Below are 23,375 nucleotides of genomic sequence, written 5' to 3'. Positions count from 1 at the left end.
CACGCTTTGCATGTCCACCTCCCACCTCTGGTGGCCTCTGTGGGCAGGAGCCTCTCCTGGCAGAGGCCTGGCCTCCCAAACCCACTGGCCTGGAGTTCTCTCCACTCTCATGAGAATTCGGGAGCCATGGGTTGTTGGGGTGACAACCAGCCCCGTGCTGAATCCACTGTCCCCACGTGCACGCGGCTCCCCGTGGCTGTCTCTGCCTCAGTCTTCCTACCTCTGTCTGCCTGTCTGTCTGTCTGTCTGTCCCCATCTGTCCCCGTCTCCCCCTCTGAGAGCTCCTGGCACTCCCTCTGCCTGCCAAGGGCCCAGCCTCCCCAGCCACAGGCCAGGGGGACAAGGCCGAACGCAGGCCCTCGGCCGCCCGCACACTGGCCACGCGAAGGCAGCAGCGCCCCGAGGCCCGACGGCCATCTGGCCTCCCCACTGCCGGAGCCTCAGTGTCCCGGCTGTCCAGGGGTGTGATTGACACCCTCTTGACTCCTCCCCAAGTCCCCAGGGCCGCTGCCTGCTCCGCACCTTATAGACCTCATTGGCCCGGAGCACCTGGCGTGAGGGAGGTGGATAGCTCACCTGGGAGTCATCTCGATATGTTATGATAATCGTGATGAGCGATTGCCTTTGAGGCTGTTGGGCACCGTGAAGGCAGGGCCCGGAGCCGGGGCATCAGGCGGACCTCTCCCAGGAGGGTGCCCGCGGGCCGGGCAGGGGAGAGGCCACCTGGGTCGCGCTGAGGCTGCCAGACGCCCTGAGTGGCCGGGTGGGGGGGAGGGCGTGGCCGCAGCTCTCTATGTCGTCCACCCGCTGCTCCTCCGCCCCCCCCACCTCTCTCCTCGGCGCCCTTATTGCTTTAGATTAAGTCCCAGCCCCACCGGGTTCCCAAGGACCTGCCAAGTCCAGCCGCCCCAACACCCAGTAGAGCGCCCAGGCCGCGGCGCAGCCGTGGACTACAACTCCCCGCCGCCCTTGCGGCGGGCGGGTCACGAGGTGCACTGCGGCCTATGGGCGCGCAACAGGGCAGGCGGCGAGCGGATGGACACAAGGTGATTCTGGACGGTGAGGAGCAAGCATGCATGCGGCTCCTGCTGTATACCAGCACCACCCAGGAGCCGTACCTGATCAACCTCGCCGTGTCGCACCACGACCTCACAGACGGACTCCACTGCGGGCCCATTTTACAGGCAAGGAAACCGGCCCGGGCCTGAGGTCACTGCCCGGGCCTGAGGCCACTGCCCGGAGACGGCTGCGAAGCCTCGTGTGTGTGGTTCCACCCTTTGCAGGGGCAGCATCCCGCAGTGTCTGCGGCCACGACAGCGCCCGTCCTGAGACACCTTCTGCGCCCCTTCAGAGCTCCCCATCACCCCAGGAAAACAGCCGGGGCCATCAAGCAGTCACGCCCCTTTTGGCCGTGGCCTGCAGAGCAGTGGCCACTTTCTGTCTCTAGAACTTTCCCGTCTTGGTCCCCAGACTGTTTTTAAGGACCACTTTAAGATACTAAGAGAACAAACCATGACTGACAGCTGGAGCGAGGAGGACCACCCCTGGTGGGATCAGAGATTATGCAAATCACAGAGCAAGCCAGGCCTGTGCCCGCGTGTGCGTGTGCGCGTGTGTGCGCGTGTGCGCGTGTGCGTGTGTGTGTGTATGCTGCTGGGGATCGAACCCAGGGCCTGGTGCAGGCTCTCTACCAGCTGAGCTGCATCCCCAGCCCATAAGCAGGGCCTCTGGATAGCTGGAGGGAACGGCACGTGCAAAGGCCCTGGGTCGGGAATGAATCTGAAGCAGAGGGAGCAGGAGAAGATGAAGGGAGTGAGAGCAGAGAGATGGGGCCACACTCATCAGAGCCTTGAGGCCACATCAGGTCATTTAAATTTTAGTTTAGTTTAAAATTAACATACAGTAAAAATGATTTGGGGGAAGTGCAGAGTCCTATGAATTTTTAATGAGCTTTATTGAGATAAAATTCACATACCAACAATTCACCCATTTAAAGTGCACAGTTCAGTGCTCTTTAGTGCAACGAGTCTGCAGCCACAAGCCACTCTGTACTCCACCAGCCCCAGGAAGTCATGTACCAGTGAACAGGGACCCCGGCCCCGTTCTGCAGCCCCCTGAACCACAAATGCACCTCTGTCTCCGGGGACTGGCACCTGGACTGGCTGCTTGTGCGCCGGGGTCTGCCCCTCTCGTGCCGGCTGCAGGCTCCTCCCTGCCAGACCCTGGCCACGAGCCGGGCGCCCTGTGTGCGCATGCGCGAGCCGGCCCCTCGGCTGACGGGCACCAGGCTGTTCTCCAATGTGATTCTGTCACTGAAGCCGCCAAGGACATCCATCCACAAGAATGTGGCCACACACCTGTGGTGTCCCTTGGCCAGGGCAGAGGTGACAGTTACAGCCTGGGTGGACCTGGGGACCTCGTGCTCAGTGACAGACACCCCAGGCCACAGGGTGTGACCCAGGACAGGGGAGTTCAGAGATGAGATGGGGCTGGAGGGGGTGGGGGCCCTGCTAGGTCCTCTTGGCCACCGGCTCCTTGAAGAGGCCACAAGCCGTGGACCTGGGTGCGTTAGCCGGGTGACACATTGGTGAAGATCTCAGAGAGTGGTTCAGAAGAGGACGAGGACAGACAGGCCTCCGTGCCTTCACGAGGCTGCCTGCCATGGGGCCTCTTGGAGCCTCCTCCTTTTCTTGGTTGAGTAGTATTCCACCATCAGTTCAACTGCCATCACCCATTGCAGGACATGGGGTCGTTCCCAGGGCTTGACCCTCTGGATGGTGCTGCTCATCACATCAGGCCTGCGGGTGGCGAGGTCTTGGCCTCCCTGAGGTGTCCCCTGAGGCAGGCAGCTGGGTCCTTGGCCAGTGCGTGTTTGCTTTTGTAAAACAGCAAGCAAAACTGAATCTTCCAGACCCTCTCCTGGGGCACTGCAGGGCTGGTGGCTTTTCTCTGCCTGACGGCACTTGCCGTGAGCGCTGCCCGCCCAGCTGTGTGGTGACGCCCCAGGGACTGGGCCTGTCCCTGGTGCCTGGGAAGTGGCCCCTTTTCCTGCACCTCCCCTTCAGGGAAGCCTCCGTCCGCCTGCTCGCTGGGTTCCAGAGCCCTGCCTGTCCCCATGTCCCTGTGGCACGCTGATGGCACGTGTTGTCCCCGCCCTCTGCCACCCCGTCACTGGGTTGATTCCAGTGAAGTCCAAGGTGGCAGTGTTCCTCCCGCGGGTCCTCCCTGGGGTCCCCTCTCAGGCAGCGCGAGGCCATGGAGCTGGTCTCTTCTAGAGGCTCAGGCCTCCACCTGGGCAGGCGGCCCAGGGTCAGACCACTCCTCTGAGGGGGAGGACAGCCCAGGGCATGTCACTGGGAGACCCCAGGGAGCCAGTGAAGGTTCTGGAATGAGGGTGGGCGGGACAGCACAGCTGGGAGGGTTGGGCGGCCACCTGGCTCTAAGCCTCAGTCCCCAGCAGTGAGCAACCCCCAGGGCAGAGGCCCTGCAGTCACCAGTAGGAACAGAGGCTGCGGCCCTGAAGCCCTGTCCCCAGCACTGGGCAGGGACCAGCTGCAGCGTCCCTCCCGCCGCGTGGGCGTGGCCTGTGGGTGGCTGGGAACCCCCTGGACCCAGGCTGTGCTCCTGACCCTCGGTGGCCACAGCAGGCCTTTTTCAATTCCAGTCACTCTCCTTCATACATAAAGTGTACCCAGAGCCACTTTCCCGAAAATCTAAATTGAAAGTAAATAGCACAGGGACAATTCTCGGTGATAAAACCGGCGATTTCGGAGCTTCTGGGGTGATATGTATTCTCCCCCCTCTGACGGCCCCAGCCGCCTCCCGGGTGATCGAGCAGGAGCTGCCCTAACCCAGGCGGCCCCCACCCGCCTGGCCTGCAGAGGCCCCCCGCCCGCTCCCCAGACAACGAGATTAACGGCCGCTGGTGTGCGATCACTGTAAATCAGGGAGCGCGTCGGCAGGACTAGTTTTCTTTATTGAAAATGTTTAAACTTCATGCATCGCAGACACCACTGCCCCCGACTGCGCGGAGCTGAGTCTGGAGGAGGACTCTGCGGGGTGCGGCCAAGACTGTGCTGGCGCCCAGGAGGAAACTGGGTTCAGAGAGGGAATGCCACGCGCCTGAAGTCACACAGCAGAGCACCAGAGCCCACTGTGTGCTGTTTCTGTTTTGTTTTGAAGTCACATGGAGAGACTGGGTTCCAGAGCTGCCCTCTCTCCTCCTGGGAATATCCTCCACCCACCCGGAGGCTCGTGCGGTCATGGATGTGCCGAGGAGGCCAGCCGTGCTGACCCTCATTCCCTGAGCACCCACGTACTTGTTGAGACCACTGGGTGCTGTTTTAGGCACTGGGGACACAGCTAGAAATAAAACCTCTCCGGGAAGCCGGTCCAGGCAGAGGGAGCAGCAGCGCAGAGGCCGGGGGCTGGACCACACTGAGTGAGGGCAGTGGGCAGCGGGTGAGCCGGGGCAGGGGGGCGCAGGAGCGCACAGGTGGAATCGGGGGAAGGAGAGGCTTAAGGTACTTTCCTGTTGTTCTTTTCTGGGGCCGCGCCCCCTGGGCCAGCGCTGAGCTGCACCCCCGGCAGCTGCCTCTCCAGGTGGACTTCAGGGTCTGCTGGAGGGTAGGAGGGCCAGGGCAGACGGGAAACCGGGAGGGCGAGTCCTGGGCTGGGCGTCTCCGGGGGTCAGAGGCCGCCCAGGAGGTGAGGAGGAGGCCACCTAAGGTCGGACCTCGAGGGGGCAGTTCCAGTGTGGACGGTGGGGCCGCGGGAGGAGGTTCTGGAGACGCAGCGAGGGCCACCCCATGGTGCCGAGGCACGTGTGGCAGCAGCGGGGGTGCGGGCTGGCGGAGGCCGTGTGGCCCAGGGGAGCGGGACAGGACAGGACGCGCCCGGCTCCTCCTCCTCCGCTGCCTCCTGTTGGTCCGCCCTGCAGTCCAGCACGGTGTGTGTGCTGTGCAAGGGGTCGCTGTCCGCTGCCCCGGCTGTGGCCCGCAGTCCCGTCCCCTAGTCCCTTGGGGAAGTAGACAGCTCAGGAGAGCCGGGCGGGAGAGGTCCCTGGGAGGCAGCCCCCGTCAAAGTGCTTCTTCAAAAATAAACAGCCTGATTAGCATAAGGTATGCAAATGTATGCTAATGTTCCGACTATTAAAAGATCCCAAATGTCATCGAGGGAAAACACACGTCCTGGCTGGAGGGAGGGGGTGGGGCACAGGACGAGCCCGGACCTCGGGAAGGTCGCCTGTCACACACACAGGTTCTCCCCGTGTCCCCCAGCCCCGGGGCTGTGGCCTCTGGGTCCTGGAAGCTCTGCGCAGCGTGACGTGCCTCCCCGCCCCTGCGCCCAGGTGTGCCCCACAAACCTTCCTGGAGAGACACAATGACAGGGAGACGGTCCCCAGACCTTCCCTCCAACAGACACCGAGCCTCCCTGCAGGTGGGAGAGCCCTCTTCCCGGGCACACAGGGGGACCTGTGGCCGGTCACGCGGCTGTGCGTTCCACTGCTCCCCAGAGCCAGATGGTGCCCTGAGCGCTGCCTTTTCCCATCAGAAAACCCAGGGTCAGAGAGGGAGAGCGACCTGCCCCAGGTCACAGGGCCATCCCAGGCCTCTCTGCCGCCTGGACACCAGGTCCTGGCTGTCCCCGTCACACATCCACTTTGTCAAGTTCTGAATCACTTCAACGGAGGCTGTTCACCAGGTCAGAAGTGACCACAAAAGCCCGTTACTGACTCCTGAGCCAAGGCCGCCCCACAGAGGCCTGCCCTGGACTTGCCCGCGGTCCCAGCGGAGGACAAGGGTCCAGGAGGGGCCCAACCCGACCTCCTCCAGGAACAGAATTGAGCCGCCCCGCCAGGCGCAGGTGCTGCGGCCATTCACCCACCACAGGAAACCATCTCCTGGCCTCCAGGTGTGTCCACCTCCCGGAAGGGTGGGCCGAGTGGGGACAAAGGCCCCACTTGGAGGCGCTTGCTGTCAACAGCACAGCCACAGCAGCGCAGCATGACAAGGGAGGGACGGGCCATCTGCCCACCACCCACCCGCACCCACTACTGGCCCACCCTCCCCCTGCCGGCCACCGTCTGATGACCCTTGCAAGAGCGGCCATCTGCGCTCCATCCGGCCACCAGCCACGTCTCCCGGCCAGCACCCAACCATCACCATCCATCCGCTGCTCACGTCCACCCAGGTCCACCTTCCCGCCCAGGCCCTCTAGGATGGGCCTCATGGTGACCTGCGCATCTTGTTCTGGTCGCTGGGCTGTCGGGTGGGTGAGGAGAGAGGTCACCGGGGAAGGGTGCTGAGAGAGGTCACCCGGAGACACCAGAGCTGCCCAAGCTCCCCCGGCAGGCCTGACCCCCCTGCAGGCCTGACCCCCCCCGCTGGGGCTGCTGGCTGGTCCCAGGGCCCTGCAGCAGGCTGGGTCTGCCTTGTGAGCGCTGACCCCAGGCCCAGCGCAGCCCTGGCGCCCTGCGGGCCCCTCAGTCTTTGGGTGAGTACAAGAAACAGAGGCTTCAGGCAGCTCCTCGGCCGCTAAAGCTGCCCTGGCCATGTCCAGCACAGGGCTCTTGGGCGGGGCCAGAGTAACTGGAAGGGGCCTTCAGGAGCCAGGCCTGGCCAGTGATGGGCACAGCCGGTGGACAAACGCCCCACCCCCGCTCCACCCAGGAGGCACGGCCAGGCGGGTGCTCTGGGCCCTCTCCCAGGGCCCTCTCCCAGGGTCAGGGAGCACTGGCCCTTTCCGTCCCCCGCTGCCCCCAGATGCTCCTCGCTGCAGGAGCAGCTCCCAGGCCCAGCTCGGACCCTGCGGAGGCAACCCCTGCAAGGCCATTGCAGAGCACCGGGGAGGATGGCCTGCCCGGAGGACTTCGTGCCTCTGGTCCACGCCGGCTGCAGGACTCAGGCTGCGACACTTGCAGTTGTGTGTTAATTGCAGTGTTGTTTTTTTTTTTCTTCCAGAAACAAGATGCTCCTGCAGTGTGTGTGAGCGAGTGCGTGTGTGTTTAATGACTCTCTCATTTTGAGATCGGGCCAGATAGCTTTTGAAGCAAGTCTGCCCAGCGCCTGGAACATATAGAAAATTCTGCCGGCTTAATAGCACCCCCGCCCGCCCATCCGTCTCAGAGGCGGGCGGGATGACAAACAGGCACATTGATTGGATCTATTTCTAATCGACAGCCTGAGATGCTGTTTGAGATGCGCTATTAGGCGGGAGAGCGGGTGTGGAAGTGGCCGTGTCTCATGTCTCAAGGGCAGGAGTCTGCAGGAGAAGAAAGAGGACCCTGGCCAAGTTCAGCCAGCAGTGTGAGAGGTGTCCTGGGCGGGGTGCAGGGACCCGCCAGGGAGACCACAAGATCACAGTCATGATGGGGACACTCAGGGGCTCTGGGGCCCAGAGGAGCTTCCTGACTCAGCCTGGGGGATCGGGCTTCCAGGGCCAAGGAGCACCGAGAGCTGGAGGCCGAACAGGGTCGAGGGTTCCAGAGGGGGATGGTGCGTGTAAAGGTTTGGGGCAGGGAGAGTCGCTGGGGTGACTGCAGGGAGGGGGTGCAGTTGGTAGTGCTTTAGGGCCATGGAGGGGGTTGGAGGCCTCCTGCAGACTCCAAGGAGCCGTAGAAGGATTTGGAACAGGGACAGTGCTATTTGGTGGCGTTGCCTTGTCCCCGCTACTCGGGAAGCTGAGGCAGGAAGATCACAAGTTGGAGGGCAACTAATGGGTCCCTGTCTTAAAAATAAGAAGGACTGGGATGTGGTCAGTGGGGGCACTTGCCCAGCATGCGCCCAGTCCGGGTTCACGCCCCACACCACAAAAACTATCATCCTGCATAGAATTACCAAAGGCACCCCCCGTGGCGCTCCTAGGCGTGTGCCCAAGGTTGACAGTGGGGATTCAGACACAGGGATTCGGGGAATGGGCACATTCCAGCAAGGGTCCTGATACCCTGACGCCATGGCCACCACAGCGTCACGACAGCCAACCTGGGGCTACCCCGTGGCAGGTGCAGATGAGTGGGTCCACCTGCGTGGCCCAGCCGCACAATGGGACGTTATTCCGCCTTGGACAGAAACCACCGCTGTGGGACCGCGGCCGAGGCTGCTCAGGAAAGCCGCTTTGGATCGTGTCCCCACTGTGAGGTCCAGGGGCGGCCAATCCGGGGAACTGAAAGGAGAAGGTGGCCCCTGGGCTGCAGGGGGGCGGGAGCCAGTGCTTAATGGGGGGAGCTTCTGTCGCGGAGGAGGGTGTGGCCAACAGGCGGTGGCCGGACCACGCTGCGAATGGGCCAGACGTCACCCAACGGCACACTTGAGAAGGGTTCAGACGGTGAGTGTCATGTATGTTGTGCCCTATTTTAAAAAACAAAAAGGTCTGTAACTTGAAGAAAGAAAAAGATTTTGGCTGCTGTGTGAGACCCAGGCTGGAGCAATAATGGGACTTAGACTAGGTGGGTCCTGGGACGAAAAAACGAGAGTCGCGTGGGCGGGGCCTGGCGCGGCGAGGGCGGGGCCTGGCGCGGCGAGGGCGGGGCCTGGCGCGGCGAGGGCGGGGCCTGGCGCGGCGAGGGCGGGGCCTGGCGCGGCGAGGGCGGGGCCTGGCGCGGCGAGGGCGGGGCCTGGCGCGGCGAGGGCGGGGCCTGGCGCGGCGAGGGCGGGGCCTGGCGCGGCGAGGGCGGGGCCTGGCGCGGCGAGGGCGGGGCCTGGCGCGGCGAGGGCGGGGCCAGGCGCCTGGGTTCATGTGCCCATTTTCTGGATTCCTGGACACCGAGGCCGACCTCTCTGAATCTTCTCCGTTCATGGCCGGGTCCCAGGTGACCCACAGGGAGCCCCCAGTGGAAATTTGTGTCGCTTCCTCGGTGCAAAGACCCGGCAGCGCTGGATCCAGACGCTCCGTCCCGCAGCGGCTCTGCCACGTGCGTCCTCTTGCAAGGTGCAGCTGTGACACCTGCGTTTAGATTCAATTAAGGCGGCTCCGCTCCCTCCTGGAATACGCCGGGAAGGGAAGGAGAGCGCACACAGCCCAGGCCTATTTAGAGATCTCCCTCTAAGTGGATTTTAATTCTCTCGATTTATCAGAGGCCGGAGGAGCTGCTGACAGCCGGTGCTCCTTCAGCGTCCGCACACCCGCAGCCACAGGCGGGGGCCGCAGGGCTGGGCTCCCCCTGACGTCCAAGCCCAGGGTGGGGAGGTCGGGGGTCGTCCGAGAGGTCCGGATCCCAGTTTTGCCCTGCGTCACCTGGGGCCAAGTGCCGGACCTTCTCTGGGCTTCAGTCTGTTCCTCTGTAAAATGGGGGCAAGGGTTGGGTCTAGCGCCGAGGACCCGTGGACACCGGTCTGGACTGCCCCGGGCGTCTTGGCCCAAGTCTTGGTGCGCAGAGAAGGCTCCACCACCACGAGGGAGTGACGCGCTGCTGTGTGGCGCCTGGGTCACCTTACTGATGCTCCTCTGCAGCCCCTGGCCCGGCCCTGGGGGGAGAGAAAAGGGAGGCGCCGGGCTTGGCCCTGCTTCCAAAGGTCAGGAGGCCGGGTGGGCAGGGGCAGGAGGACCTGGGCAGACTGCCAACGCCAAGCAGCAGATGGCTGATCCGGCAGCAAGGCCTGGCAGGTCGGGGGAGCCTGGACGAAGGACAGAGTTCAGTTCATTCTCAGCAGCCACACCCTCTGTGAGACCTCTCCAGCGCGTCCCTTGTCACCAGGGAGAGCTGACCAACCCTAACCGGGTCGGCAAAGCAGATAACGGCCAACCTGCTCCCTCTCCTGGAAGCCCCATCTGGCCTTGAACTTCAGGGCAGGGAAAGCTCCCCTGGCCGCCCTAGAGGGCCACCCTGGCCGGGACCAGGGCTTGGGAAAGAGAAGGGGCCATGCTGAGGCCAGCAGCTGGGGCTGTCCCCAGGAGGCTGGGCCGGGCGCACACTCTGGCTTTGGTGGCCGTCCATGCCGGGTCTCCATTTTGCCATCTGTGGGAGGGCCAAATGCCCATCTGCAGGCGCCAGGTCCCCTGGGAGGGCACGTGTCTTCACAAGGGCCTGGTGGCCAAAATGGGGGCATCTCCAGACCACAGACAGAAAGGGTTCAGGGCCAAGGGGGTTCTGCCTGGGATGCCCTGAGCAGGCCCAGCAGGTCACCGCTGGCTTCACGGGAATATCACAGCATCCCCAGGTGGCCTCCCTGGATCCCAGGCACATTTCCCACCTGGCCCTGTCCTGGGAGGCCAGTGTGGCCAGGAGACCTACAGGGCCCTCGGTTCCCAAGACCAGAACCGGGCCCAGAGCTGGGGGTCGAGGTTGGAGGCCAAGAGAGAGACGGAAAGGGGGGCTGGGGAGGGGCGCGGGCTCCTGGGCGGGGCCTGGCCTGCATCCCGCCTCCACCAGCCGCACCTGGGGACAGGACCGGCGGGGGAAGACAAGGAGGTGGAAATTAGGGGAGACCCAGAAAGACGGAGGAGACCCACACAGCAAGAGAAAGAGGGAGGGGGAGAAGGCGCGGCTAGGCCGAGGCCGGGGAGGGCCGGGAGGCAGGAGCGTCGCCGTGTCCCTAATTGTAATTACACGGGAACGTTTAGTGTGTAGATGCCGCGAGATGAAGGCCCAGCGCCTGGCCATTAATCTAATGGCTGTTAGTCAATCACGCTTCAAAAGGGGCCCGGCTGCGGCTGCGCGGGGGTGGCCACAGCCTGCAGAGCGCGAGGGAGGCTGCGACTGATGGTGCCCTCGGGGACAGCCGCAGGGGCAGCTCTGGGGAGAAGCTCTCTGTTCTGTGCCAGGAACTCCAGGCCCTGCAGGCAGCCCCGCCTAGCAGCCCCCGGGGCGAGTGAGCCTGATCGCAAGAGGGCGCCTGCGTGGCCCCGGGGTCCTCTCTAACTGGCCTCCCCGTGTCTGCGCTGGGCCTAGAGGCAAGAACCCGGGGGCTCTGAAGGCAGGGAGGGCAGAGAGCGGGCAGGGCGGCCGGGAATCGGGGTGAGTCTCCTGTCCTCTGAGGGCCCAGGCAGCCACCAGGGTCCCGGGTGCAGTTCAGTTGGTGTTGGACAGACGGCCGCCTGGGGCAGCTGGGGCCAAGACCTCTTCCTCACTCAGAAGGCCTCCCGCCGGCCACCAAGCCTCCAGGGGAGACCAGGGTGGGAAGGTCTCCAGCAGGCAGGCAGAGGCTGGGGCGCGCACTGCCCCGGGTTCCCAGCCGCAGGGCCAGCGGCACACGTGGGGTCCGTCCCAGGACAGGCTGAGTCAGGCCTAACGCTCACTGGGCACAGCCTCGCGGCCTGGGGGCGGGGAGCAGGGAGGGGGAGAAGGTGGCCCCACCACACCACTGCCACCCACTGTGGGCACCACCACAGGCGAGAACCAGTGACCCCCAACACGATCCCTCTGGAATACACCCGTCAGCTCCAAAGAACCCTCGACTTCTCCACCCCACCCCTACCGCAGCTCCACCTTTGATCTGCTGTCCCCTGCGCTTCACTGGACCAGCTCCATCACTGGCTCCAGGGCTCCCACCCTGCTCCCTGCAGGCTGCCCTCCCTGTAGCCACCAGAGGGTAGCTCCATCAGCCACCAGGGCTCCCACCTTCCTCAGGAGTAAAAGCGCAAGTCCTCCCTGGGGGAAGAGCTCCACCCATCCTGTCCCCTCCCTTCTCCCCTCCCCTCATCCCCTCTGTCCAGCCACGCAGGCTTCTTGCTGTACCCTCAACACTCCAGGCTTGGTGCTGCCTCAGGGCCTTTGCACAGGTTGTGTACTCGTCTTGAACTCCCACATCTCACCGCCTCCTCGGGTGAGCTCTCCTTGATTGTTGCTCCAACTGCCTCCCCACCTGCCTCTCCTGGCCCTTATTTTCTGCAAGACACAAGGATCTTCTGGAAGGAGCCACCTGTTCCCCAGGGCGCAGGAAGCTGAGCCAGCGGGCTGTGGTCAGGACGGCCTCCTCAGCCTCAGCACAGGCCACGCACACAGTAAATGCTCAGTTAGTTACTATCCCCTGCTGGAGTGGATCCTCCCAGCAGCCGCGTGTGGGGACTTCCATGAGCCCCAAGCCACACAGCAGAAAACGGGGAACAGGCTGAGAGGGAGCCTCCAGCTGCGTGCTGCGGGGACATCTGGGTCCCTGCTCCCCAGGATGCTGGGCAGGTGGCCACAGTTCCACTAGCTGAGCTGTGTTTGCGCTGCGGTGGGGGCGTCTGGCGGTGCCACCCTGGGACGCTGCGTAGGGAGGGCGGGTTGATGACCGAGCCCTTGGGAGGTGGGTCTCCTAATTTAGACTGGGAGGGGCCTGTCACTTCCATTCTGATCCCCCCCCCCCAGATCGTCCTGGGGATGGCCAGGCCAGGGGACCCGCGTGGGGGGGACACGGAGCCGATGACACGCTTCTAGAGGCCCCGACCCGCGCTGTCCCCTCCCCCTTCCCCTCGGTCTCGGGACCCTCCCCGCTGGCCTCTGCAGTCCCCTCCCGTCCTGACCGGCTCCCAGCTCCCGCCCACCGAGAGCCTGCAGCCAATGCCTGCGCCGCCTGGTGAGGTAATGCGCCCCCTCCGCGTCCCCATTGGCCGGCTGCAGGGCTCTCCGCCCGCCCCGAGGCCCGCGCGGCGGCTGGGGGCCCGAGTCCTGAGCCTCGGGCTGACCCCGGCGCAGGGCCCAGGTGGCACGTGACACCTGCGCCCCTCCATCGCCCTTACTGTAGCCCCCCGCCTGGGCCCCTCTCGGGGCAGGTCCTAGCCAGAAGGGCGAGCTGGCCTGGAGACCGCAGCCTCCCGGGGTCGCCGTGGGACCACCGACAGGCAGCACGGGAGACCCTGCGCCGCCCCTGCCCGCGACCGACGTTCCCTGAGCGCCCAGTCGCTGGGGGACACGGGTGGCAAGTCGGCCCCGGCCACTGTCGGCTCAAGAAGGATGCGGACGGGAAGCCCCGCCAGGGCCAGCGGGGCTGCCGTGGGCGGCGGGAGGGTGACCGTGTGGCCCCCGCACCCGGCCCGTCTCTGACACTCTTCCTTTCCGCCCCCTCCCCTCCCGCAACCACCCACTGATTTCTTTGCCGAGGGGCCTCCGGGGTGGGGTGGCCCCAGCCGGGTCCCTGGCCCCGGACGCAGGGGCTGAGCCAGGACTCAGTTGGGCCGGGGAGGGTGGACCCCGGCTTTACTTGAAACGTCGGTGTCGGGGTCACCCCGGAATGTTTTGGAACTAAGTTTGAATTAAAAAAAAAAAAAGTGCTGCACTCAGATGTCGCCGGGCCCCAGCTGGGGGCTTGGGGGCTTGGGGGCTTTCTAAACTTTTGCACCTAAGATAAAGCCCTGCCTTCCCCTGGCCTCGGAGGATTCTAGCCTCCCCCTCCCCCTCTGCCCCTCCCCCTCTGCCCCAGCGTCACCCCGGCGCCTGCCACCAAGCTGCGCCACCGAGCTGCCTCCCAGCCCCCACAGAACGTCTGCCACCTGGAAGTTCCTCACTCCCCACCACTGACTTTCCAGACCCCAGGGCACCTCCTCTGCCGGTCTGCAGCTGGACTTTGGAATTTGTCGCCTCTGGCTCAGCCTCATAGCTCTGGGATCCTGAGTCCTGGACCTCTCACCTCTTCTCTCCTTTTGATGGCTGCATCGTATTCCAGTGTGCAGAGGGGCCGCGGTGCACGCCCGGTCGCCGGTGGGTGGGCATTTGCGGTTTCCTGCGTCTGGCGCTTGGGGAGACAGCTGCGGCAGCCCCGCGTCCCCTGGACGTGTGCTTCCTCTCCTCCCGGGTCAACACCTAGGCGCGCCGCGGGCTGAGTGGTAGGCGTGCATTCCACTTCTTAAGAAACTGCCAAGTGGTTTTTCCGAGTGAGGGAGCCATTTTGCAGGGAGGGGCGCGCTCAGATCTTGGCAGTCCTCCTCCTCCTCCTCCCTCCATCGGCTTCCCAGGCCCGATTTAAGGATCCAGTCGGACAAGTTTTGACAGATTTGTGAGTAAGCGCTACCCACCAGCGCCAGGCATCGCTCCCCAGAGAACCCCGGCCTGTGTCTGACTGGGAGAGGCAGCTCTGCGCCTCCCTCCCGGCCTCCCCTCCCGGCCTCCCCTCCCTGGCCACCTTTGCACTTGCCAGCCGGCTCTCAAAGCCATTCTCCAGCGCCCCCGAATCTCCTCCAGTCTATTTGATTTTTGGGGGTGAGTACCAGGGATTGAGCTCGGGCCCTGGACCACCGAGCCTCACACCAGTCCTTCTACATTTAGAGACAGGGCCTCACTGAGTTGCTGAGGCTGGCTTTGAACTTGGGATCCTCCTGCCTGGGCTCCCGGGCCGCTGAGATTCCCGGCCTGCGCCACCAGCCTGGCTGGCTTCTGTGTCGTTTGGGGCTGGGGTCGGACTCCAGGGCGCTTTCCCAGGGGCCGCGCCCCCCCGAGATCAGGGTCCTGCTCTTACTGGTCTCTCCCGGAGCATGTGTCCTCCTGTCCCTGGCGCCACCGCACCGTGATGACTGAGGTTCAATGTGACGCCCAGCTGACAGGCCAGGCCCTGGGGCAGCCGACACAGCCACCTCACCAACTCCGCCTGGTCCCGTGAGCTGCCCTTCGCTGTGCGGTGGAGGAACAGGGGGGCGGGCGGGTACTGTCACCTGCCCCAGCCCCATGGGCCCTGGGCCCTGCCCTCCGCTCGCTGTGCCCTTGACCACCCAGCGCCCTCCTCGGCTGCCAGGGAAGAGCCTCCCCACAAGGAGGCCGTCAGCCTGGGCCACCATCCGGAAGAGGGTCGATGACATCTGGAGGACTCCAGAACTTTCCAGATGCCCTGGTGGACTGGCACCCAGTCCTGCGGCCTGCACCCCTCCCGCTGGTGGCCAGCCTGGGGTGGGCGTGTCTCCTGCACCCCGAGCTCTGGAACATTCCGGAACCCAGCAGCCTGGCCCCATGGTGAGCTCTGTTACTGCCCCAGAACCCCCTGGGCACCGGTGGCCCAGGCTCACCCGGCTCCCGAGAGGTCCCTGGGTCAGCAGGGGAAGCGGATGGTGACCGTGGGAATGACGGCCTGCAGGTGCCCCTGCCACAGACTCCGCCAGTCCCTGGGGTCAGAGAGGGAAGGCCCAGGAGGACCCGCGTGCCCTTCTGCTCCCAGAATACTGTGCAGCCCTGGGGGCAGGGCATGGAGGGGAGCCCCGACAGGCTGGGCCACCAGAGGGCTTCCTGGAGGAGGTGACGCCCAGCAGAGCCCTGAGGCTGAGGGGGCTGGCAGGGAGACAGGGTGTCCCAGCAGCAGGCATGGCTTGTGCAAAGGCCCTGAGGTGCCCCGTGGGCCCCCTGTCACCCCAGGGAGGGGAAGGACAGAGCCATGCTGGCCTGCCTGAGCGCCTGAGCCCCCTCTCAAGCCATTTCTTGTTTCTGTCCCCGGAGGCGGGGACACTTGAGCCTCTGCAGACAAGGCACATCCTGGTCTCTGCAGCCCTCAGGGCATCAGACCCTCATCCATGAGGCCAGGGTGGCCCTGGGTGACGGGGCCAGCAGCCCTGGCTGGGCGGGGTCACTCCACCTGCACAGCTGCCCGGCCCTGGCCGATGGCCAGCGAGAGATGGAAAAGGCGTCTCTGAGCAAGGCCTCAGCCCCGCGGAGCCCGACACCGCGCTGGTCAACGGCCAGAGGACTGGGGTGAGCAGCTCTGCCCGCCCCCTTCCAGACCGCACAGCGGGCACCTCCCTGCCACGTGCACCCCCATCTTAGCCCCCATCCCCACCCACGGGGACCAGGGGTCGCCTGGGTCCTCCTCCCCATCCTGTCCTCCCTGCAGCCACCAGAGGGCGCCGTGGGCACCCGGGTCAAGCCCCGCCTCCTCTGCCCACAGACTGTGGCTCCTGGGTCCCTCCTGGGCTCCTGCTGGCCCTCCAACGTGCAGCTCATCCTGCCCCTGGGCCTTTGCACAGGCTGTCGGGGACATGAGATCCAGGAAGGGGCAGAGTGTGTCAGGGCTGGCCGTGGTCATCCCCAGCACGGTGCTTGGCACGCGGTGGCACTCAGTAGAGATTCCTTCCCGTGACAGTTTCTTCGTGAGACCTGAGCAGACAGCTGCCTTCCTGCTCTGGCCGGGAGCCCTCGGCCGCGGACGGTGATAGAGACGTTAGGGGGACTCCGGGTTTCGGCGCCTCCCCTGCCTTTAATTATTTTGTGACAAGGCTCACAATTCAGCGAGTCAAGGTGGCATTTGAGAGGGACGGTTCCCTTTAGCGTAGCTGACAGCTAATTTGTGGGAAGTTTAATTACAGGCGGCGTTAATTAACTGGCAGAGCGCTGGGCGAGGAAGGCAGCCATCTGTTCCCGAGAACGGCCTCCCCTCCTGGGTGGGCAGGGAGGACGGGGCTGGGGAGGAGGCGGGACCGGGAGGAGGAGGGCGGAGGACCCAGCCTCCACACCAGCCCCTGATGCAGTCGGTGGGGATCTTCGCAGCCAGTGGGGATCTTCGCAGCCAGGGTCCTGGTGGCTTCCAGGGACCACTGGGAACAGCCGGAACAGCCCTGCCTCTCCCTGGTTCTATCACCAGGAGCAGAGGGTGTGGGATAGAGGAGGAGGAGCACACACTGTTCTTGGCCCGCGCTGTAGAGGACTGGCCCCAGCAGAGCCAGGCGGGAAGAGGAGCACGGACAAGATCCAGGGTGAGAGAGGCCCTAGGCACGCAGCGGGGCAGGGTGGGCCATCCGCTCCTTTGTCCATTCGCTCCTTCCTCCCCTGGCCAGTAGGGATGGTATGGACGAGGCACACCACCTCCGGAGATGGGCGTTTTGGATCCACATCCCAGTTTTGTCCCGTCTATGCTGTGTGCCCTAGGGAAAAATACCTGACCTCCCTGGGCTTCAGTTCCCTCCTCTAACAAACGGGGTTAGCCAGCTGTGGTGGTGCCTCCTTGTAACCCAGCAACTCAGGAGGCTGAGGCAGGAGGATTATGAGTTTGAGGTCAGCCTCTGCAACTTAGTGAGGCTGTCAGCAATTTAGAGAGCACGGGAGGAAGGAACCCGCCGTCCAGGCCGCGCAGCCGTAGGAGGGCGCAGGGTGTGGGTGGCCCCAGGACCCGCGGGTGAAAAAAACTGCGGCCCACGCGCGGCCAGCCGCGGCTCAGCAGCCAGTCAGAGGCGCTCTAGGCGCAGGCGAGGCGGCCACAGGCCCCTGTCAGGACTCAGAGGTCCAAAGGCAGCTGGAACCCCGTGGGCACCGCCCACTGCTCCCTGAAGTGACTTCAGACTGGCCTCCACGGCCGGGATCCTGTGTCTTCAGCCCTCGTTTCCCCTCCGACCTCCTCTTTGCCCAAGGACCCCTCACACTCGTGCCCTGCTGCGGCCACCGAAGCTCCTCCTCAGGGCCTTTGCACGGCCTGTTCCCTCCACCTGGATGCTGTTCCCTGCATCTCCCCACTTCTCCCCAGGGCCGAGTCCTTTCGGTGCTCAGGTCTCTGCCCCATTCACCACCTTGGGGATGCCCTCCACGATCACCCCTGTCTCCATCACACCCCTGTAACGCCACCCCCTTAACAGCTAACTAGATAGCAAACTCTGGGAGTCGGCCAAGGAACTCCCTTGGTCACAGTATCCCCAGTGCAGCACTGAACACATAGTAGGTGCTCCTTAGTGTGGATCCAGAGCCAGCTGAGGGAAGAGTGAGGGACAGGAGGCTGGGAACCCAAGTTGGAACCCTGGCATGGCCCTGGCATGCTGCGTGGCCTGCGGCGATTTGCTGAACCTCTCTGTTCTTCACGTGGAGGGTGGGGTTGACCTGCGTCTTCTACGGGGTGTGAGGAGGTGTGAGGAGGCAGGAGGGAACGGGAGCCAGGGCGGGGCACCCCAAACCCTACAGGCGAGAGGCCACAAGGGGAGGCCCGCTCCAGAGGCGCCCACGAACGTCGGCGGAGTAGAAGGAACCGTCGCCAAGCACAGGGCTCAGGCCTGGGGGCGCCAGAGTCCTCTGCCCCCTCCCTTGAGCCCGGCTGCGGCTGCCCCGGTGCCCGGGATCCGCTGCGTGGTCTCTGCTCAGCGCACCTGGCGCCCCGGTGCCCCCTGCCTGCAGTGCCTGCTGGTCCCTAAGTCCCCTCCCCTGGAGCCTTCTCTGAGCCTCCGTTTTGCCACGTGCCGCTCCCCCTTCAGCAGACATGGAGGCGCCGGGGACGGGCAGGAGGGGCCTCCGCGGTGCTGGGACAGTTGCCCAGGCGGGGGCGCGGGGCTGGCACAGCGGCCTCTGTCAGCTCCAGTCCTTGGCAGCGCGGCCTCGCGGAGGCTGGAGGAGGCTGGGAGAAGCTGGCACCTTCCCCAGAGGCAGAAGGTCCCAAGCGGAGGCAGGGAGCTGTGCGTGTACACAGTAAGCACCTACTGGCTGCGTGCCCGGCCACGCGGGACCTGGGGGTACCGCCCCGGGCATCCGGGTCGTTTCTGTACCGCGGCACCAGGGCCTCGCCTCCTGCCCCCGAGGCCTGGGTCTGGAGGGATCGGGTCCTGCTCTTCCCACCGGCTCTGGGCAGCTGTGTCCAGCCAGGCTGGGGCGGGTCCCTCGGGCCCAGACTGCGCCCAGCACCCTCAGGGAGCCGCCCGGGCGCCTGGCCTCAGTTCCCAGGTGAGAGGCCTAGGCCACACAGGTTGAGCACGCAGTGGGCCTCCTGGCCAGCACACAGTAGGGCCTTAGGGAGGGCTTATTTCCAGGCGCGTGGGCTACCCCCCGTCCGCCCGGAGGAGGCCCAAGCTAGAGAGTGGGGAGGCACTCACTCCCAGGAGGTGCCCTTGGGTCTCACGGGGCAGCTGGCCACTGGGCACCATCACTCTCCCTGCGGCCCACCTCCGGGCACAGGCAGTGTGGACAGGGCGCAGTGCGGGGTTTCTGAGAGCATCCTTAAAAGAGAGAACCAAGTCCTTCCTCATCGCCTGGAATGCACATGTGATAGCTGGGGCTGAAGCAGCTGCACTGCCCCAGGAGGAGGAGCCCACTTGCTGAGGATCTGGGACAAAAGGACGTAAAGAGTCCAGTTCCAGGTGGCATGGAGCCTGCGAGCCACCTACAGGCCCGCTCACGGCAAAAAGAGCCCCGGTGCCGTGCTGCTGGGTCGGGTGCCGGAACCCACCCACCTCTGGCTGTCCCCTTCGTCCCTCGCTGCTTCTGTCCCCGTATCCTCCCGCCTCGGGCCTGCTCCACCAGAGCTGCCCTTGCTTGGTAGCCCTGGCCACCAAGGGCCGTGCCCAGTGGCCAAGGCAGCGAGCCCTGGAAACGGCCTTCCTAGTGGCACTGGACAGGATGCTGTGAGGTGCTGGGGAGCTGGGTGGCGGTCCCCAGCATGCAGCCGTGACCTGTGACCACCTCTGTGTCCCCGCCGCACGGGCCAGAGCATGACCAGGGAGAGCCAGGGACACTTACAGGGGACAAGCGAGGGGCGTGAGTGCGGGGGAGGGGCCTGGGGTGCTGGGCGCTCTCCGTGGTCAGGTCTGGGAGGCACCGCGTGGCCTCCCACCTTCTGCTGCCACTTGCCAGACCCTGGGACTGGGCGCCATCGGGTGGCAGTGAGGTGCCCAGTGCGGCCCCTTGGTCTTGGGCCTCCGGGCGCTGCGGAGCGCTTGGCCGGCGGGAGAGGGGAGCGGAGGTGACGGGGAGGCACGTGGGTCCCTCCCAGAGTCAGGTGTCCGGCTGCAGACGCCTGTGGCGGGGCCTCTCGCCGCACGTGGACGGCGTTTCTGGAAACCCAAGGTGATTCCAAAGTAATCCTTTATTTAGGGGGAGGCACCGAGACCGGGCTCCCAGGAGGGCCTCCTGGGCCGGCGCGTCCCTCCTGGTCCCAGCCGGAGTGGCCGACAGCAGCGCAGGGCGAAACTCCACATTCAAACCCACTTTATTCTAGAAACACCCGTCGCCACCCCCCCGCCCGGACGGGGTCGGACCGAGGGCCCCAGCTCAGGGGGGCCCCGGGGGCCTGTCGGGGGGCGCGGCGGTGTCTGCCGCCCCCAGGGACGTGGTGCTGCGGTGGCGGCTGGGGCTGGTCCGGGCCAGCAGCTCCAGCCTCCGGGAGCGCAGCCGGGCCTGGATGGCCCAGATGGGGGGCTGGTGGCCCGGCAGGGAGGCGTCCTCGTCGCCGAAGCTCTCCACCGTGGAGTCGGAGCCGTCTTCGGTGCTGGCCACCGACTGCTTGCACACGGGGCAGGAGCGCCGGGCGGCCTGCGAGAACCAGGGCCCGATGCAGCGGCAGTGGTAGGTGTGCGAGCAGGGCAGGATCTTGAGCCGGTCGCCCTCCTCGTACTCGTCCAGGCAGATGGCGCACAGGTCGCTGGCCCGCGTGAAGGTGCGCACCTGCGCCTTCTGGCTCGCCTGCGCCTTGGCCGGCGGCGCCCGCGGCCACCAGCTGTGCACCCAGAGCCACAGGCGGCGCAGGATGAAGCAGGTGGAGGCCACCAGCGCCAGGGTGCGGCCCAGCACCCAGGACATGGCCAGCACGGGGTGGCAGTCCAGGTCGGGGCAGGGCGGGGCGTCGGGCAGCAGCAGCACGTGGGCGGACTTGTCGCAGCGCACCATGACCCGCAGGTCCTGCGAGGCGGCCTCGCCCACGAACACGGATGGGATGGCGATCTGGCGCCGCAGGTCCTCGTACACGTGGGCCATGCGCACCAGGTCGTCGGAGCGCACGTTGTGCACGATGGCGGCCTCGAAGCCGGCCCGCTGCGCGTTGAGCACCTTGAGGTCGAAGGTGCAGTCGTAGCGGCGGATCAGCGCGATGGCGCCCAGCGAGCGGTTGCCGGGCCGCGGGCCCTCGATGGGCTGGCAGGCGTTGGCGGGCTTGGCCTCCATCAGGTAGCCCCGCATGCCCCCCGGGGCCAGGGGCACTCCAAACAGGGCCGGCAGGTCGGCGAAGTCCACCGAGCTGCCGTTGCCCTCCAGCACGGCGCGCACCACGGCCCGCGAGGGCCCCAGCAGCGCGGCCAGGACCAGCGCGGCCAGGGCCGGGCCAGGCCGCCCCATGGCTCCCGCTGCTCCCGCTGCTCCTGCGGTTCCCGCCTAGGTCCCACCAGGGCAGGGCGCCAGGGGCCCCTGGGGCATCTCGGGGGCCTCTCCGGGGCTCCTGGGCAGGGAACCTGGGGCGCTGGGCGGTGGGGGCGGGCCGGCAGGGGCGGGCAACAGGCTGCGGCCGGACGGCCTTAGTCAGAGGCGGCTCCGGGCAGCGCGGCCCTCATGGTGTCTCCCAAGCCTGGTCTCAGGGGTTCCTGCCCCCCAGCCGTTCTGCCAGATGACACTGAGCCAGGAGCCCTCAGGGTTCTAGATGCCTCCAGCCTCTGTGACATCGTCCTGCCACCTCCCGTCCCGGGAGCCCCAGCCGCCTGGGCCTGGGGCTGGTGGGACCAGGCGCCTCTGAAAACCTGCTCAAAGCTCAGCGTACCTCGGCTCCCGGCACTCAGGGACCCACAGAGGGACCAGTGTCCCCAACACGGACTCAGTCCTCAAAAGCCCACAGAGAAGATGCCATTGTCACCCTCCTCCAGAAGAGCTGGCTTGTTGCCCCCCATGGGTTCAGCTCTTAAGACCAAAGCCACTCCCCCACCCCTGCCCCTGGCCTCCTCCCAGCCACAGTTCCCTGCTGGCCTCCAGCATGGATCTGCCCTGCCTCAGGGCCTTTGCACGACTGCACCTGTGCCTGGAGAGCCCAGTCCCCTGGTCACCTAATCCAGAGCAGCCCCTGCACCCCACCTCGGTGTTCTGACTGTGCGTCCCTCGAGTGCATGGCCTTGACTACTATCTGCCTCCCCCATGGACCACGAGTTCCTGGGGAGAGGCCTCGCCCGTCCTCAGCCTCCAGAAGGGCCCTTGGCACACAGTAGGTCCTCTGTATACATCTGTGAAAGAACCAGCGGTCCTCAACCCCCATTTTATGAATGAGACCATAAAATTCAGAATCCAGGCTCGCCGGCAGGGCGCTAAGTCCCCTTCTGTGGGCACTCAGCACCCGCCATCCCCGCCTACTTCTCCTTCAAACTCAGCGTGGGGGGTGGGGGGGACAGGTGGAGCTCAGGAAGGCGGGCAGAGCAGACCTCGGGACGTCAGATGCCCCACCCTGGAGCTTCCTCTCTGTAGGGAGTCGGGGAGCTGGAGGTGCTGCACTCCGTTCTCCATCTTTCTGGTCCGTCCACATCTTACCACTGGACTGTCATGGACTTACGAGAACCCGTCAGTTTGTGTCACCAGGAGTTCTGGAGTGTGGGCCTCAGGCGCGGCTGGCTCCAGGCACTCCAAATGGCCGATCAGGAAGGTGCTTCTCTCCCTCTTGGATTGCCTCGTCCTGTCTGGGCTGGGCTCTGTCTGGTCAGGCCTGCATCTGGCCAGCTTGGCCACCGGGAGCAAAGCTCCCATTAGGCCCCCTCTCGGCCTATCTTCGGGCTAAGCAGCGGCCGGAGGGTGCAGCGCCTCAGCCTCCTGCTAGGTGGGCTCCAAGCCCAGGGAGGCCGCGGGGAGAAGCACCAGGGGTGGGGGACCCCCACCTTGGCACTGCCAGCCCCGGGAAGGCTGGCTTTGCCATTTTGGCGAGGGCGGGGGACAGGGCTGCTGCTTTCTCCTGTTTCACGTCAGGGTCTGGACAACGGAGGCCAGCGCGGACCACTCCCTTCCCAAGGGAGGCTTTTCACGACGCTGCCTCCAGCCGCAGCCTCCCCCTCGCTGCGGATCGCGACGCTCCTCTGGCCCTTGGCTCAGCTTCGCCGGGAGCCCCAGCGTCGCGCGGCTCCGGTCCCAGCCCTGCTGCCCACTTGCTGGCGACCCGCAGTCTGCGCTGCCCTCTGGGCCCGACTCACCTCTCGGTGAGGGACAACAATGGTACCACCTACCTCTGGCGACATCTGCTTGGGGCCAGCGGCAGGGCGTGTCCACGGGCTCTTCTCGTCTCCCTCTCTCGGTGCAAGTGGCCTCTGAGTGTCGAGGCTCAGGGTAGGGCCGCCGGGCTGCGAGGTAGGCACATGACCCAGGTCTGACCAATGAGAGTGTGGCTATCCTCCAAGCCACAGTGATTGGCTCAGGGGAGACATGTGATCCAAGCTGGGCCAATGAGGGCCCAGCTCCCAAGGGTGCATGGGAAAGAGCAGACCTGCCTGGCTCCTTGCCACATGACCCAGGCTGACCAATGAGAGCACTGTATTCCTCCAGCCACAGTGATTGGCTCATGGTGGAACATGTGATCCAGCCTGGTCCAATGAGAGCTGGTCCTGGGACTTTTCCCCAGGAACCAGCAGGAGGAAGGCGCCTGCTGCCTTGGTGGCTGAGCTGGGAAGGTGCTGCCCGTCTGTTGCCTGGAACAGTCCTGCTGGCTAGAGCCTCGCTCTCCCTCTCTCTCCTGCCACCCTGTCCCTCCCGCACCTCCTTAGCAGGGGTGGCACCCAGGGCCTGGCCCCACTCGCAGACCTTCACTTACCGTTTTTACCATTTCTGTCCTTTTGACCTG

At 65.4% G+C, this 23,375-nt stretch overlaps 1 protein-coding gene across 1 annotated transcript; it reads right to left on the bottom strand.

Moving 5' to 3' along the window:
• Window positions 1-19,852: 19,852 nt before the first annotated feature.
• Znrf4 (zinc and ring finger 4) lies at window positions 19,853-20,911 on the bottom strand. The gene has a single exon (XM_076859184.2). The coding sequence runs from the start codon at window positions 20,909-20,911 to the stop codon at window positions 19,853-19,855; it is 1,059 nt and encodes a 352-aa protein (XP_076715299.1).
• Between the last annotated feature and the right edge of the window lie 2,464 nt (window positions 20,912-23,375).

The sequence above is a fragment of the Callospermophilus lateralis genome, chromosome 1, assembly GCF_048772815.1.
Source record: "Callospermophilus lateralis isolate mCalLat2 chromosome 1, mCalLat2.hap1, whole genome shotgun sequence".
NCBI lineage: Eukaryota > Metazoa > Chordata > Mammalia > Rodentia > Sciuridae > Callospermophilus > Callospermophilus lateralis.
Note: the sequence above shows the minus strand (reverse complement) of the source record. Positions and strands in the feature narration are given on the sequence as shown.

Bases quoted from the DNA above. Each gene is read 5' to 3' on its own strand.
- Znrf4 (XM_076859184.2), bottom strand. From the start codon at position 20,911: ATGGGGCGGCCTGGCCCGGCCCTGGCCGCGCTGGTCCTGGCCGCGCTG.